The 17,337-nt window shown below is 41.4% G+C and overlaps 1 protein-coding gene across 1 annotated transcript in view; it reads left to right on the forward strand.

Annotated features, from left to right (window-relative positions):
* The first annotated feature begins 860 nt into the window (after window positions 1-860).
* The window catches only part of Wls (Wnt ligand secretion mediator), a 107,838-nt gene continuing 91,361 nt past the window's right edge, over window positions 861-17,337 (forward strand). The window contains exon 1 of the mRNA XM_070025753.1: window positions 861-1,226. Coding sequence (XP_069881854.1) covers window positions 1,121-1,226 — 106 coding nt within the window. The 5' untranslated portion in view covers window positions 861-1,120. The remainder of the gene's footprint in view (window positions 1,227-17,337) is intronic.

Consider the following 17,337-nt stretch of genomic DNA (forward strand, 5'->3'; position numbering starts at 1 on the left):
AAAGATGTATAAGACTTGGTCCCACTCCCCCAGGGATATACAGTTCAGGGATGGAAACGAATGTGTATGCCAAGTCTTTGTAACAGGAAAAAAAGTAAACACAGGATTGTCAGGAGGTCAGTTCTCAGAGATCGCGCATGGAGATGGTATAAGAAGTTTACAGGGTTATTTTTGCGTTAGTTTTTGAATTAACTTTAAAATTGTGTTAGAATAGAACACGTTTTCTTTAAGGCAATAGCCAGGCTTCCAGGCTCGGGAAGCCCACGGGGTGGAGTAATGAACCGAGGTCCGATTTGGCTGGAGCGCAAGGTTCCTAGAGGGGCGCGGTGGGGGATTTAGCTGGAACAAGCCCAATTACCGAGGCTGCAACTAGAGAGGAGGAAGCTGAGTTGAGACTTTATCTTGCATCTTTTTTTACTTCGACTTAGCATCCATTACATTCCTTAAAACAAAACAAATCTCTCCTTCTTCCTGAAAGAGAGTTCTAGCAGTTGTGGGTGGGGGTGGGGACCGTTTCCTAAAGTCATCGCAGAAGTTAGAGGTTTGCAAAGCGGTCCACGGCTGACTTAAATCTCAGACTTCAGGAACCAGAAAAGAAGACGTGTGAGAGGCTGGGTATAGGGGGAACCCGTTTTAACAACAACAATATCCCCCGAACCATACCAGTTCTTGGCGGGACAAGCAGTAGGCCAGACTCTGGAGCCGATCGCCCGCGCCAGGCTGGAGCTAGGATCACCGAACTGGCGGGCAAGGGGTAGAGGAAGAGAGGGAGGTAGGGAGGGAGGGAGGAAGCGTGAGAGGGAGGGAGGAAGAAAGGGAGGGAGGTGGCGTCATGTGATCCGCTTCCCTGTTCCTTTAAGCGTCCACAGGCGGCGGAGCGGCCACAGTCACAGCTCCGGGCATTGGGGGAACCCGAGCCGGCTGCGCGGAGGGAATCAGTGCGGGCGCCTTGGATCCCGGTCCCATCTTCGCTGCGCTCCTGCACCCCAGAAGTTTTTTGCAGCGCCCAGAAGGGAGGCGAGAGAGAAGACAGTATTAGAAAGGAGGGAGGGGGGAAAAGCATACCCTAAAACATTTATTTCAAGGCGAAAAGGGGGGGGAAGAGAGGGGGTGTGCAAAAATGGCTGGGGCAATTATAGAAAACATGAGTACCAAGAAGCTGTGCATTGTTGGTGGGATTCTGCTGGTGTTCCAGGTCATCGCCTTTCTGGTGGGAGGCTTGATTGGTAAGTGCGAGAGCGGCAAACTTTCCCCCCCTTTCTCTCTTTTCGGGCCCCATTCCCTCTTTGCCTCTTGGGCTACTTGTTACAGTATCACTGCCTTGCTTCTATGATCTAATTAGTCGGGCTATTGTGCTTAAGAAAGCAGAGCTCCATGGGGCTCCGTGGGCACAATCCAGTCTAGTGGCTAGGAGAAAAGGAGGGGGGGAAAAGTTTTGGCCTAGTTTCAGTATCCACTTGAAAGGCTGGAGGGGGGTGGCGGGGGTGGGAATCTTAAGCATGGCGACGGATCGCGCGAGGAAGCGCTGGGTTACAAAGTTGATTGCTTCCCCCCCCCCAGCTTTTTCCCGCGTTCCCCCCTTTTCCTCTCCTTTCCCTTCCAATCAGCTCTGGGAAGGCAACGTAATGGACTTTATTAGGAACAACAGAAGAGTCGGGGGAACTGCGCCCAGGGCAAACCCGGAGCCGTAGTACACGGCCGCGATCGTCGCATGTGTAAAATGCTTTTGGTTGCCTCGGCTGGGGTGGGGGGGGAGGCTGGTAAGTGGGGGGGGTGTCTCAACCTTGGCGCCCTCGGTTTCTTCACTGCGCCCCCCCCGTCCTCCTCCCCCCCCAACCCCGCCCGGCCTCTCCACCCGCTTTTCGCGATGGCCAGATCGGAGCTGTGGGCTGGGAGGTGGGACTGGATAGAATGGATCGGGAGAAAGTCCTTGACCCTGCCCCGCGGGAAGTTGGAGGGATGTAGGCGAAAAGCGTATCCGAAAGGTGTTGCTTTTGGCCTGGTGCCCCTCTTGGGAGCCTCCACCCCCCCCCCCACACCTCCCTTAAGAGTCCCGGGAGCGGGTGAGGCTGGAGCCTGTGGTCCTCCCTGGCGCCGAGGTGGGCGTCTCCTCGCTGCTGCCACAGGTGACAGCTCTCAGCTGTCCCCACCCCCCGCGGCGGCGGCGCCCGCGCTGCGCGACCTCCCGTGGAGAGCACCTCCCCGACCTCGGGGAGCCAAACTGGCTTCCGGGTGGAGCAGACCTTCTCCTGCACGCTCCGCTCCGAAAAGCGCCCTTCCTCTCCCTGCCTCCCGCGCTCCACGTCCTCTCGCCCCGCGCGGCGAACTCGTGGGCCCTTTCCCTTGGAGATTTGGGACATCCCAGCACGAACTTCAGCGCCAACTTCATGGCTGGAGCAGACGGGAGGTTCTGCTGCCTTACTTTGAGGCTTTGTTAAACTTTCTGCCCAGTGCAAGCAGAACCGTCCACCGAGGGTGTTGTTTTTTTTTTTTTTCTCCTCTGCGAGTCTCTTCTCGAGAGCCCGCGTGCGCGACTTCGGATTGGGGAGAACCAGCCCCGGGTGCGGGGTTCGGGGCGCGGGGCGCGGGCGACGCCGCCGCCAAAGCCAGAGCCAGAGCACTGGCTTGAGCACCTGAGTCCTGTGTATGGCGTTTGGTCCCCAGAGCTGGGTTTGATTGGGAACAAATTAAGAGTCTGGTATTGTAAATCACTAACCTCGGAGCTAATTGTTTTAAACAAAGGAAAGTGGATGAAGCTTCCTTGAGAAAGGGGAATTTCTGGAGAAATTGTGTGTGTGTGTGTGTGTGTGTGTGTGTGTGTGTGTGTGTCCACAAAACAGAAAGGGATCAGAGTTTTCCAAGCCTCAGCCCTCAATGGTGGGCCAAACAGCTTCACACACGTTCACACGCACAGAGCCCCATTTGGCTTTTGTGTTCTGAGCTCCTGTTTCACTTTGTACATTCTCCATGTTTCCCTGTATTGAATTTTTCCAGGCGGCTGTTAATACCTTCTCTGCTGGGAGAAGGCAGCCGGCCTGTGTCCTTACAGTGATTATGCAGCGGTTACAATTACACCTCTTGTATCCTTGATGAGCACTTGCAGTTAGATGCCATTGGATCTTGGTGTGATTTCAGTGGCAGACCATAATTAAAATTTCTTGCACCTTGTGCTTTCAGAATTAAATTGGCCTATTATCCCTGTCTGACCTTCATCCTCTTTGAGGTTTTAGCAGTGAACCATTACACATAGTTTCCTGGTGTGTGTTGGTGTTTTCCTTTTCTCTTTCTAAAGCTCATGTCTGGACTTGGAGACCTTTTTATCCATGTCATAATTTTCCTAGGACATTTCTGGGACTATGTTAGTTCTGGAATTTTAACTACTTCGGAGAAGGTTCAAGGAGTAGCTTGCTGGACATGAGAATTACTATAGGGGCAGAACAGCAGTTTGTTCAAAGCAGGGTTTGTCTGGAGTAAGTAGTGCTGAAGGTTGTTTCTTCATAGAACATGGAAAAACATGGTTAGTGATTGCAATGGACAACTTTAAAAAGTCAGGGTAGTGGCAGGTCCAAACTGACTGGATTTCTCAATCAATAACTTGCTTTAGTTCCAACTTTTCTTGAAAAAGGAAACTCTTCATGAGTAATGCTTCTTGGGGGAATGTGGTTTATCCGTTCTGTTATCTTTCCTCCTTCCTTCCTTGTAAAGTCTGCACCCCCAGTTCCTTTTAAATTTGATCTGACCCACACAGACTATGTTTTAGCCTTTTACTGCTTCCACTTGAAGTCTTTTTTTTTTCTTATACAAATGTAGGTTACTTGGGCATGCTCTAAGACCCACAGAATGAAAAATAACAGAAAATAAGGGATAATGTTCATCCTAAACTAAAAAGTAGAAGACACTGAGCAAAGAACAGCCCTTCAGCCAAATGGAAATGGGCAGTAAGCAATTGTAAAAACAGTTTGTAAGCTGTCAAGGTGAAGTTCAGAAACCATCTCCACACGGCTCTCCCTGGTGAGCCAAAAGCTACCTATGGTAGGTTGGATGTCCTCTAGGGAGTTTCTATTACATTGTGGACTGGCCCAATACATTTCTTTTTGATCATTGTTTTTCCTGAGGAAAGGAAATATGACAAATTAGAATCTAAATGTAAGCCCCCTTATTGGGAGGGTGCAAGTACCCCACACATGTATCTAGTGTAAAGATAACTCCCACCACTGATGAATCCTGGGATACGTGAAGTAATTAAGCAAGGGAATTAACCAATAGGCTTGTATCCTCATAGGTGGTTAAAGGTCCCCTTCAGTTCTAATTGTATAATTCTTTAGTACTCAGAGTAGTAAATGATGTGGACTGCTGTTTAACTAGAATTGATAGAGGAAATTTAAACATTCATCAAAACAAATAGGAGGGGTTGAATTTTGGTTTAGCCAGCTCAAATACTCCCTTAGTCCTACAAAGCTTGCTTTATGTGTTTATTTTTCCTGTACCAGTATCTAACATTGAGAAACCTTTAAAGGAGTTTTACTAAAAGCTCTGAAAGCAGTATTTGGTATGAAAGAACTGCTGCATACGATAAATTCAGTGGTTTGTATTTGCTTTGGTGAAAACCTTAAGCCCCTATAAAATGAGGCATCTGATTTTTTTTAAAAAAGTATTCAGAAAGGTTATTAAGTGAATAGTTTCTTTGGTGTTTAACACTTATTTAAAAATTTAAGAATCTCTGAAGGAAATAAGCTATGTTTTAAGATGTACCTTAATCTTTATTCTCTTGAAAAGAAAAGGCCTACAGAACTATTTAAAAACAATTTCCTTTGCTTTCATGTTTGGGAAATTTAGTTCATGGAGAGGCAGCTGCAGGGGTGGTGGAAGGGGGAGGGGAAGAGACCATGTGCCCTTGAACAAGAGTGCAGCCTACTAAAAATCACGAACTTGAATCCCTGGCCCATTATGTGCAATTTTCTCAGCTTCAAATTAGTCATGTCTAGGGCATATAATGGTTGAAAAAAAACAAGTCACTCTGTCCACCTGTTTTAAAAACTGTTAAGAGTATGAAAATTCTAACTGGTTGAAAGGAAGATTCTTGCATTGTTTTAAGCAAGCCTATAAATAAGGATATTCCAAACTTAAACTTCAAGTAAATGTTAATAAATCGCCAATTATTCTTTTTTGAAGATCACTGTTTCTCTCAAAAACAAATTAATGCTGAGAATATAATGTATATTAGACATGTATGCACACATTAATCTTCACAAATAGTCTGTGGGTTTATCTGCTCCTTTCAAGGACATAGAACATACTATTGTGCTATTATTAAGGAGAAACTATTCATGGTCTTGATTGAGGCTCATTTGTGTAAGCTTTTGTCCCTGCTGCTACTATTTGTTTGGAAGTTGCAGAATTTTAAGAAATTCAATAAAATTACAGTTAATGCAAAATATTTGCTTCTCAATATGTTAAACTTGCATTTATTATGTTTTAATTAATTTATTATGTATTATTATGTTTTATTTATTATGTTTTAATATTTATTTATTTATGGTTTTTATTGCATTTATTGTTTTAATATACATTAATATTGGAATAGTTGTGATCCTGCAGTATTGGAGTATCTGGTTATCTGGTAAGACTATTTAAAAGAACAAATTAATTGGTTTTGATTTATGTTACTCAACAGTATTTTGCTTTCGATTCTGCTTTTTCTTTTGCAAAATTCCATATCTGATTAAACCATGGACAGTTTTTCCTCTTTGTTAATGACTAGAGCTATCTAATGGGGCTAGCTGTGGATTGTGGAGAATATGGATTGCAGACTGTGAAGTGTTACAAATCTTTCAAGAAGATAATATTTTCTAGTAATTGAAATTATATTATTTGGCACTTAATAAGCTAAACTTCTTGATTTCTTTTGGTACCACTCATTTAGCTTTTTGTGGAACTTTACCTTTGCCTAATAAAAGTAGAGAAATATTTCTTTGAGGTAATAATATCATGTGTAGACTTGTGAGGGTTTAAAGTTCCTTGTCTACAACCTAGCTGTAGACTTAAAGCCTTCCCTATCTAGCTGACATTTTACAATAACTTGACCTTTTTTTTTTAATCCACATAGGCTGAGGGAAGAATCTTACCTTATCTTCCACATAAAGATGTTTCTATGGAGATTTAGAATTTGTTGAGATTGTGTGAAAGTCCTTCTGCCTGATGTGCAAGGTATTTATTAGGGCTTAACTGTGTGCTCAGGAGATCTGGGGGTTAGGAAAGAGATGATTTAGAGCCCAAGTAAATTTAAGGAGCAGTAGGTAGAAAAGAGCCCCACTTAATCCAGTTTACCAGAAGATTTTCCTATGATAAGGCTACCTAGAACAAGGACAATTTTCACTTACTTATTGGGGATTTGAGCATATAAGAAATTAGAAGCCGTGCTACCCATCAAATCATTATGCTAATATTTGATCTGGGAATAAATACATGAATAAAATAACAATGCTGAACATATATTGAATGTGTACTCTATGCCAGATCTTGTATACTTTAACCCGTAAAAGCCTCATCAAATTGGTATTTTTAGTCAGTGTGGAAGGTAGGATTAAATTCCAGTCAACTGGCATTGAAGACAGAATTATCAACCATTAGGTGATCTCCAAATCTTGGCTGAATAGAAGTAGTTTAAATACAGAAAGCATAATGAGGAATCCTAACGATGCAACCTGTTTCTCATTTTCATTTGTCAGGAACATCTAAAAAGGAAAATACCCAACATGATAATAAAGAGAGTAGAATTGTAGACTCCAAAGCAAACCTTGCCAAGGCTAAGGGAGGACAGATACCTTTTGAGAACTTTGCAGATGCCAGTCAACCAGTTTCCTACAAGTTCTAACCAGTCCTCATAATTGTGTGAATCATACAATTGTCTGGGCAGCTAAGTTCATTAATCAGAAAGTCTATGAGATTTTGTCTACTTTAAGGAAGATCACTCTATTTTGTTTTCCCTGGCTGATGGCTTCACATATTTATGTAGTTACATAATAAACCTGGACTTTTTCAACAGAAGAGAGGAGAGGGCCTCAACTGAGGCCAGAGAAGGTTTTCTAGAATGTAGATTGCTAGAGATGCTGCAACAGTGGAGGAAAGAGCCATTATTGACAGTTGAAAATTCCCTTTCCCTAAAGACAATTTTTGTCTATGTCCACATCCATGTACAACAATGAAGCGATTCCAAACCGATGGCTCCGAGAACAAGCAGGTTGACACCATGAATAGGAATGTTTTGTTCACTTGGGGCGGGGGGGGGGGGGGTGGGGGGGGGAGGATGTTGTCAATTGAAAGATTTGCAGCTCTTGAATTTGGTAAACACTCTTAAGAGATAGTAGAAAGTAGGGGAGCGTCAAGATACGAAATGATCACATATACTTCATTCATGCCTTCTCTGAGATTTTGTGATTGTCCCTTAAATTGACAAATGAGTCAGATACAGAGTTTTCAGACAAAGTGTCTCTGTCCAATGGGGAGAAGGGGAGCAGAGAAGAGGTCTGGAGACACTGAAATACTCAAACTTGAAGATCCAAAAATGTTTTCTGACTTTCCTTTGTCATAAAGGACTAAACTTTCAAAATTAATAAATTACAGAAAGAAATGGTATGTTTTCTGGAATTTATAAATTACCATGGTATTTAACCTCTTAATACACTTTCCAGACACTTTCTTTACCCAGCCACCACATTCCATTCCTACTGTAAATCATTTAGAGGAGTAAAAGAAATAATTAAGTGAATATCTGATCAGAAACAAAGTGTTTGGCATAGTATAATTGCTGCTTTTTTTTTTTTTTCCTTTTCCTACCATGGGAAGGGTTTCACATGTGTTGTCAGTTAATGCTCATAACAACCTAGAGTATTCATCTTGGTTACATTTTTTCTACTTTCCAGATGAATCTCAGGCTCCTTTAAGAAAACTTTTTTGAGGTGACAGAGATACTAAGTAAGAGGGATAATACCAAAGCCCTTGATCCTTTATTGAATCTTAAGCCATGCTCTTAATACCTAATGCTGCTTTCCTCCCATTGTACCTTCCATTTCTATGGGAAACAAAGGGGTGAGGGCAATGAAACTGATTCTACACAGATTAAATAGGAGATGAAAGCTCTGTCTCCCCTTTTCTGCTTCTACCCCTTCCCCATTACTACAGGGTTTCTGATCATTGACCTAGTTACTTCCTAAACAAACAATCCCAACTCCTAATACACAATAACCCCTTACACCAGCCATTGTTAATGTTAATGCAGGCCTTACTAGGGAGGGCTGGCCTGCGGAAAATTACATGCCAACTTTTTCCGAAGGAAAGTATTACATACAGCAAAGGGTAACTTACGTTGTCATGGGAAACTTGCAAAATGATTTCTCCACAGAATCCTCCTTGGATTTATTATACACAATAGGTCCTTGATGGAGGAGAAAAGGCAGGGAAATGTGAATATGGAAGGAGATGTCAATAGAAACAGAAAATGAAGGCCTTTGAATGCACATGGTACTACATCTTTAGCACTAATCTCAGTGGGTGAGACATCACACAATTCCCACAACCTGAACTACCATTTCCATCTCCCATGCTTATTTCAATCCTGGACCTCCATGTATCACTTTCTGCTCCCTCTTTCTTTTTTTCTCCCTTATTATCTTAGTATTTCCTGACAAAGGGGTATTTTTTGTTTTTGCTTTGTTGATTTTTTGTTTTGTTTTGTTTTGTTTTTTGGAACTGGCCCACACAAATTGTGGAGCTCTCTTCCAGTTAATTCCCTGGGTTAACTCAAAGGCTTTATCCATGGATATACATTTCCAAGAATGCAGAAGAAATCGAAAGAAAAGTCCAAATTACTTTTTTTTTGGTTCCAGTATTGGGGCTTGAACTTAAGGCCAGAGTGTTGTCTTTAGCCTTTTTGCTAAAGGCTAATGGCTCTACCATTTGTGTCGCAGCTCCATGTCTGGATTTTTGGTTATTAATTGAAGATCAGAGTCACGTAGATTTTTCTGCCTGGGCTGGCTTTGGCTTCAAACCATGATCCTCAGATTTCGGCCTCCAGAGTGGATAGGATTATGTTATAGGAGTGAATCACCAGCACCCAGCTACCACATTTGTTTGTAACAAAGCATTATGATAATTATTTAGAAAGGAGGTAGTTTGTCTGAAAACAGTTGGCTTACTTTAGTTTTCAAGCCCTAAATTAATAAGGCCAAGCTCCTGAAAGCTTATTGTGTACCAATTGACTACTACTTTAATCCTACCAGAGATATAAATTCCAAAGAACATTTCTCTGACACTCTTTTTTTTTTTTTTTTGTCAGTTGTGCAGAGCCTGGGTGCTGTCCCTGAGCTCTTTTGCTCAAGGCTAGAGCTCTACCACTTTGACCCATGGTGCCACTTCCAGTTTTTGAGTGGTTAATTGAAGATAAAGTCTCATGGAGACTTTTCTGCCCAGGCTGTCTTCAAACTGTGATCCTCAGATCTCAGCCTCTTGAGTAACTAGAATTACAGGCATGAGCCACCAGCACCCAGCTGACATTCTTTTTTTTTTTTTTTTTTTTTTTTGTCAGTAGTGGGGCTTGAACTCTGGGTCTGAGCACTGTCAGTTCTTCAGCTCAAGGCTAGCACTCTACCATTTGAACCACAGCACCACTTCCAGTCTTCTGGTGGTTTATTGGAGATAAGAGTGTCATAGACTTTCCTGCCCGGCTGGCTTTGAACCTCGATCCTCAGATCTCAGCCTGCTGAATAGCTAGGATTATAGGCGTGAGCCTCCAGTACCCGGCTCTGACACTACATTCTTTTTTTTAAATTTTTATTTATTTTTATTTTTTATTGTGAAAATACTGTACAGAGGAGTTACAATTACATGGGCAAGATAATGAGTATATTTCTTATCAAGCATTTGTAGCCTCCTCCTTTGTTTCCCCTTCCCATTCCTTCCCATCCTCCACCCCCCCCATGACACTACATTCTTAACCCCATATCCATCTCTTTATCTCTCTAGTCCTTCTCTACTTCTAGGTCATGACATTGTTTATCTACTCTCTCCTTCTTTGGGCCACCACTACCTCCAGTAAGAGGGCTAAGACACAAACTCCTGATCCTTGACTGAATCTTAAACCAGGCTCTTAATAACTTAACTCTGCTTTCCTCTCGTTGTTGTTAGAATTCTATGGGAGCCAAAAAAGATAAGGGCAATGAAACTGACTCTACAGAGATTAAATAGGAGATGAAAGCTCCATCTCCTCTTTTCCACTTCTATCTCTTCCTCACTATTACAAAGTCAAGCCAGAAATCAAGGGAGGCAGAAATGGGAATGGCTCCATGCATGATTAAGTGTGGGTGAAAATTCTGGGAGGGTGTCCTGCCTTCTTAAACTAATATCTTGTGCCATTTTCTAGGTCTGTACTTCTCAGTTGGGACAATTTGTCCACTGGCGACTTATGGCCATGAGAGTGTGGTCAGATCAGGACAAAGGGGTGAAAAAAATCAATTAAAAATCTCTATCCTGAATAAGCATACACAGGATTCTGGGATCTCTGGCATATAAACACAATACGCATGCCTGACTAGCCTCCAATTTGGAGGTATCTATACATCACAATCTAACAGCTAGTTGGTTCCACTGTAAAGCTGCATGTTTTGTTACTTTCCATGAATGTAGGTATGAGTCCACTCTATGTACACTTTGATGTACACATCTGAGTGGAAACTATGGAATTTTGTCCAACTTATAAAGACAAAAGGGCCTCTGAGGCCATTTTGTCAACCTCATTTTGAAAGGGATCAGTCATATAATTAGAAGCAGAGCCATGGCTTGGACTGAAGACTCAATGCCAGCCAGTGCTGCAAAGGTTCATCTTGTGAGATGCAGCATGAAGATCATCTGCTTTCTGTCTAAAGTTCTCACTGAGTCCAAGTACAGCCAGTTCCTAACTTGTTCTTCTTATATTTTCATGGACTTTTCTGTTACTGTACATGAAAATAAAGTAACATTAACTCCATCATCTCCAGCTTGACTTTGTATACCTTATCATCCTTAGCTTAAAGTACAGCAGAATTACAGAAAACATATTTTTCTCTAGCATTTTTAGAAAACACGATGGGCTTAAAACAAGCAAGCAACCAAACAAACAAACGCTGAATTCCTTCCTTGCTAGCTGAGGGTGTGGTACATTCCCTTCCTTCTGCTTGGAGAAATGTAAATTCAAAATTATTTAAAGAAAAAAATAACTACAAGAAACCAACAAACCTAACATTCACTGTGTTCCTTACTTAGTCAAGCCAAGCCTTGTGTTTTGTAAGACTTTATTAATCTAAGGCTTCCTTCACTAAAACATTTATGACTAGCTTTTGTGCTTTCTGAGGATGTCTTCTGTGGCAGGCTTCATTTGTGAAGCGAAATAATCTTAGGGGATAATCATGTGGCCTCATTTTGAGGGGTGTGATTTGTATACAGAGTCACAGATGCTGGCTGCCTGGTCACTCACACCTGTAACCCTAGCTACTATGGAAGCTGAGATCTGAAGATTATGGTTCCAAGCCAGCCAAGGCAGGAAAGTCCATGAGACTATCTGCAATTAACCACCAAAAAGCCTGAAGTGGAGCTGTGGTTCAAGTGGTAGAGGGCTAACCTTAAGCAAAACAGATCAGGGACAGACAGCACCCAGATCATGAGTTCAAGCCCCCAGACAGGCACAAACCCAAAACAAAACAGAATAAGCAACAGAATCTGTCATCCTTTGTTTCTGCCATTCCTTTACTAAAGAAAATTCATACTGCCACAAATGTTGAGGGCTCTAGCTTTTGTGACTGACATATTTCTGTGATTTTTGAGGTACAAGTATTATGCTATAAATTCTTCCTCCTTTTTTTTTGTCTTGCTTTTTGTCACAAAGCATTGCATTTTTCTGTACCATCTAATTTATCTGAAATGGAACATGACTTTTAAAGTCTCTTTTAGCATGCTTGCCTTCAGGTGATCACAATCGTATTTTATTAAATCCAGTTACTTCTCAAGGAAGATCAGGCATTTTTTGAGGTGCAGTTCCTTTTACTCTGGTTCTAATATATTTTATCTGCTTTCATTTAGGCTATAACTCACCCCAGAGTGGAATGTCTCCAATGTGGAAAAGACACATCCCCACATTCTTTTCTCTTTTGTCTTGAGCTAGTTCTGGCTTGTGAAAACCAGGCTCCAGCTTTTGCTCCTACATACCTGAGCTAAGGAAGTTGTAGATAAGATTTTTGCTGAGGCTTTGAACAATCTGTACCAGGAGCCTTGGTACATGGGCGGGGAGGGGGTCAGGACTTGGCTGGGACAAGCACCGTGGGACCTTAGGTGACTCTGTATTTACTTCTCCCTCTGGTTTCACAGAATTTGCCCATCCATTCTGAGCATGTTGGTGTTGAATCCATGGCTGTGTGTTCCTTTGGACATGCCCAAACAGAACAGTTTCGCTTTATGAGAACATGCAGTTTCTGGGTAATAGCTGATGAAAGGGAAGAAACACACACACACAGACACACACACACACACACACACACACACACACACACACACACACACCACACACACATACACACACTCACACTAATTTAGAGATTTTTTAAAAAAAAGCATTAATGCCAAGCACTAGTGGCTAATCCTAGCTACTCAGGAGGCTGAGATCTGAGAATTGTGGTTCAAAGCCAGTTTGTGAGACTCTTATCTCCAGTTAACCACCAGAAAACAGAAAGTGATGCTGTGGTTAAAGCGTAGAGCACTAGCTTTGAGCTGAAGAGCTCAGGGATAGAGCCCAGGCCCAGAGTTCAAGACCCACAACCGACAAAATAAAATAAATTTTAAATAAATTAAAAAAAACACTAAAAGGGCATTAGGGTCATCATTTAATTAATTTTGTTTATGTTTTATATCCAAAGAATTCCTCCATTACCCTTTCTCTTCACTACACCCACTTGTTGAACATCAGTGTAGCTTAGGAGAAGGATGTGTGTGATTAAAAAAAAAAAGCCAGGGTTAGTACATTCATGATTCAGTAATGATTGTGGGTTAGTACTTGGGTGAGATACTCAGCTCTGTCCAGGGAAATCATTAGCTCTTCCCATTAAGCAGAACTGTTAATAATAATTTTGAAAGGTACTAGTTGATGACTTGGGGTTGGATTTCTGAGAAATAGTCACTGCACAGAAGAATGGGATGATGAAGGTTTTCTATCTGATGGTTTTTGTTTTTTTGTTTTTTTGGGGGGTCCGGTCGTGAGGTCTGAACTCTGGGCCTGGGCACTGTCCTTCAGGTCTTCAGCTCAAGGCTAGCAAGCTACCACTTGAGCCATAGCACCACTTCTGGCTTTTTTTTTCTGCTTATGTGGTGTTGAGGAATCGAACCCAGGGCCTCATGCATGCAAGTCAAGCACTCTACCACTGAGCCACCTTCCCAGCCCTGATGGTTTTTATTCATTGAAAAACTCACTAATTCTTACATTCAAAGTGATCAGATTTCTAACTACAGGAATGTAGTTCTATCAATGGTGGCGATCTGATTTATTTGTTATCAGAGAGCCATTTATATACTGTGAACTTCAGATTTTTCACTAAAAAACTTTGGTTTTAGCCTGGCACAGAAGATGCACACTTGTAATCCTACCTGCTCAGGAGGCCGAGATCTAAGGATTAAGGTTCCTAGCCAGCCAAGGTTGGAAAGTCCTTAAGACTCTTATCTCTATTTACGGACTGAAAAGCCAGGAGTGGAGCTGTGGCTCAAATGATAGAACACCAGCCTTGAACAAAAAGCTCAGGGACAGTGCCTAGGCTCTCAGTTCAAGCCCCAGAACCACCCCTCACCCCTAATCTTTCACAGGGATTTAAGTTAGAGAACCTAGCTTAGACAACTTTGTATGCATCTAATCACAGATACTAGATCAATCAATACACAAGAGACAGTTCCCTAAGTAGAAGCTGCCATCAGTAACTATATTACCCGAAAATATTTTTCTTTGGAGACATCCTTGTCTTGCCAGACTCATGGCAGCTAATTTCTGTCACTTAATGGGTTAGACAGAACTAGAAACCAAAAATTCTGCTTAATAGAACAGTTTATGCTGACCAGTAGTCCAAGAAACATATAATTCACATATGTGATAAGTTACAATGATTAATTTACTTTTTGGTTGAGTTGGTAGTAGTTTTCATGTTTAATTGGAGTCTTACAATTTTGCTTCTTAAAACTCTGGGCCAGTATGCATGAATCTTCACAGCCTAGATAAGCCCAGGTAACAAGATTTTAAAATAGATTACCACTCATTATGTGGAAGAGACATATTCCATCTCTGCATGCTGCAGGGTGAGTGAATCCCAGTTGTTCGGTTTCCCATAATAAAATTGGAGTCATCCTCCACTAAGACATTTGTTTTCCTTCTAAATATAATGCATGACAAAGGCCTTTGAATATAAAACTGTGAAGGAAAGAATGATAGTCTTCTGTTTATAATATGGTAACTATTGAAATACAGACTAGAATTACAGTATTACATTATCAGAAATTTTAAGCTAAAATGCTGATTAAAACAGAACCCCTGTAAAACTATAAGCTATATGACAATAAGGGTGTTCTAGAATTTGATCATCTTCCTCTGCAGTTGTTACCTCAGCACCACACAGTGTGAGGTCACGGTTTATTATATTGTGGAAGAAATTTCTTTTATAGATAGCTGCCTTCCATTTGGAACCTAGTGTAGTGCAGCTAAGATGATTCACCATTAAGATCTGCCCTAAATTTTGCAATGTTACATTCTAGGTTATGCTTTCATAATTTTAATGCTTCATAATTTAATTTTTGACTTGAACCTAAATAGTAGTGTTAGCTTCATAGTATGTATGTTTTATATTTATTTAAACTTGTCCCATTTTTGGAATTGGAAAGGGGCCCTCTTTTTTTTAAGAGATCTTATTTATTTATTTATTTATTTATTTATTTATTTATTTATTTATTTATTTATTTATTGCCAGTCCTGGGGCTTGAACTCAGGGCCTTGGCGCTGTCCCCAAGCCTGTTTGCTCAAGGCTAGTGCTCTACCACTTGAGCCACAGTTCCACTTTGAGCTTTTTCTGTTTATATGGTATTGAGGAATCGAACCCACAGCTTCATGTATTCTAGGTAAGTATTCTACCACTAAGCCACCTTCCCAGTCAAGGGGCCTCTTCTATATTTTGAAAACTGAGGCCCAGAAAAGCATCCATGACAGAGTTCCATTTGGACCCAGCTTCCTGAGAGTAGAGGATTTCTCCTCTACTTCCTGTGGTGCTGATTGTTACTGTGTGGTCTGCATGTTTTGATCTTTATATGGACATAAATGCAGAGAACTTACTATGGCTTCTTCTCTATAATGCTTGATAAAATCTAGGAAGAGGCAGGAAACTCACACACTGGTGAGCATTATTTCCAAATTTTGAATATTCATATGGAGATGTTAAATGATAGTGGAAATTGCATGGTATATTGTTTTTGTTTTTCCTGCTTCCTGAGGGTTATTTTGAAGAGGTTTATTTCAGAAGACCTCTTATTCTTATTACAAAGATGGTAAATCACCTTTTTAAGTTCCCTTCCCTTCTAAGAACTTTGAACTTCTAAGAACTTTATTTACGGTTCTTAGAGACCAATAATGTACTTATGATGTCAGCTTTTATAAATACCCTGGACAAAAAGACATCATTCATGCAAATTACCACCTCTGCATTTCATTGTGTACAGCATGCAGATCTTGTGGGTGGGAATGAATTCATTCATATATGTCTTCAGGTTCCTAAATGGTACTGAAACCCACCCACTGTGTTAAATTCATGCCTACAGAAGAACCTTCCTAGTAGAATCAGAAAAAGGTGTGAGATTGCCACAGTGTTGGGAAGCACGTGTTTGAGCAAAAATGAAGGAGAAAGCTGCATAGAAACTATATTCCTGTCACCTTCCAGACAGGATGGGGAACAGGAGACAAGGGTGTGGTTAGGTGCAGAGAAAAAAGAGTTGCTCTGCTACCGCTGTCACCATGTCATATGCATTCCTGTTCTTTAAAATAATGCTCGCTTCTCCTTCCTCATACTCCTTCTTTCTTTCTCCTATTCTTTCTTGCTTCCTCTTCCTCCTTCTCCTCTTCCTCCTCCCTCTACATCTTCCCCTCCCCTTTCCTCCTTCTCCTTTTCCTCTTCCTCTTCTTCCTCCTCCTTCTTTCTCCTCCTTTTTTCTCTGCAATGGACCAATCATTATCCTAAGAAGTGGATAAATCCCCTGGAAATGGACATTCACCATTATAAATATAAGCAAGAGCTTTGGGACAAAAAGACCAGATTCATATCCTGGTTATTCCACTTTCTGGTTGTGCAGCATTGAGTTGAATATTTTAATCTAAGAGCCTGAGTATACTTATCTCTCAAGAGAGTAAAGTGGGAGTCATACTGCTTATCTCATGATGCAATGGTGAGAATTAGATGAGATAATGCATAAAAAGACCTTAGTATAGTGCCTGGTAAACTGTAAACTCTTAGAATATGACAGGGACTTTTTTTTTTTTTTTCTGTCCCAGCCTTTTGAGTAGCTAGGATTACAGATATAAGCCTGTGGTGCCCAGCTTTAATAGGAACTTTAAAAAATCATTAATCTCATTCTTTCCACCCAGGAATGAATTCGTGGAGGTAGATTGCCCAGGGTCATTTGGAGCTTGGTGTTCAAAGTTCCTTTCTGCTCTGAGCCTGGCTGCCCTAGGCAAAGAGATGTGGATTATCCCAGTGCCAGAGTCAGACAGAAGATTGCTTGTTTGGGTTTATGCATTTTTTTGACATGTCTGTCTATACTTTGGAGCCAGTGTAGTGGTGAATGTGTATAATTGCAGCAGTCCTGAAACAGAGGAATCATGTGTTCAAGGCCAACCTGGGCTACCTAGAAGACCCTATGTCAAAAGCAAAACAAAAGCTTGGTGCTGGTGGCTAATACCTGTATCCCTAGCTATTCAAGAGGTTAATGTCTGAGAATCAAGGTTCAAGGCTAGCTGAGTAGGAAAGTCTATGAGACTCTTATCTCTAATTAACCACCAGAAAGCCAAAGTAGAGGTGTGGCTCAAGCGGTAGAGATCTAGCTTTGAGCAAAAAAACCACAAAAACAACAACAGCAACAATAACAATAACAAAAAAAAGCTGAAGGACCAGCACAAAACAAAACAGACAAAAATCTATTTTTGAATAAAAATACAATGATACTAAATTCAAAACAAAGAAAACAAAAAAAGGCAACATTCCAATTCTGTTAAAATGTTATTCCTTCACCTTCCTGTGA

The sequence above is a fragment of the Dipodomys merriami genome, unplaced genomic scaffold (assembly GCF_024711535.1).
Source record: "Dipodomys merriami isolate MVZ:Mamm:240054 unplaced genomic scaffold, mDipMer1.0.p SCAF_172, whole genome shotgun sequence".
Taxonomy (NCBI): Eukaryota; Metazoa; Chordata; class Mammalia; order Rodentia; family Heteromyidae; genus Dipodomys; species Dipodomys merriami.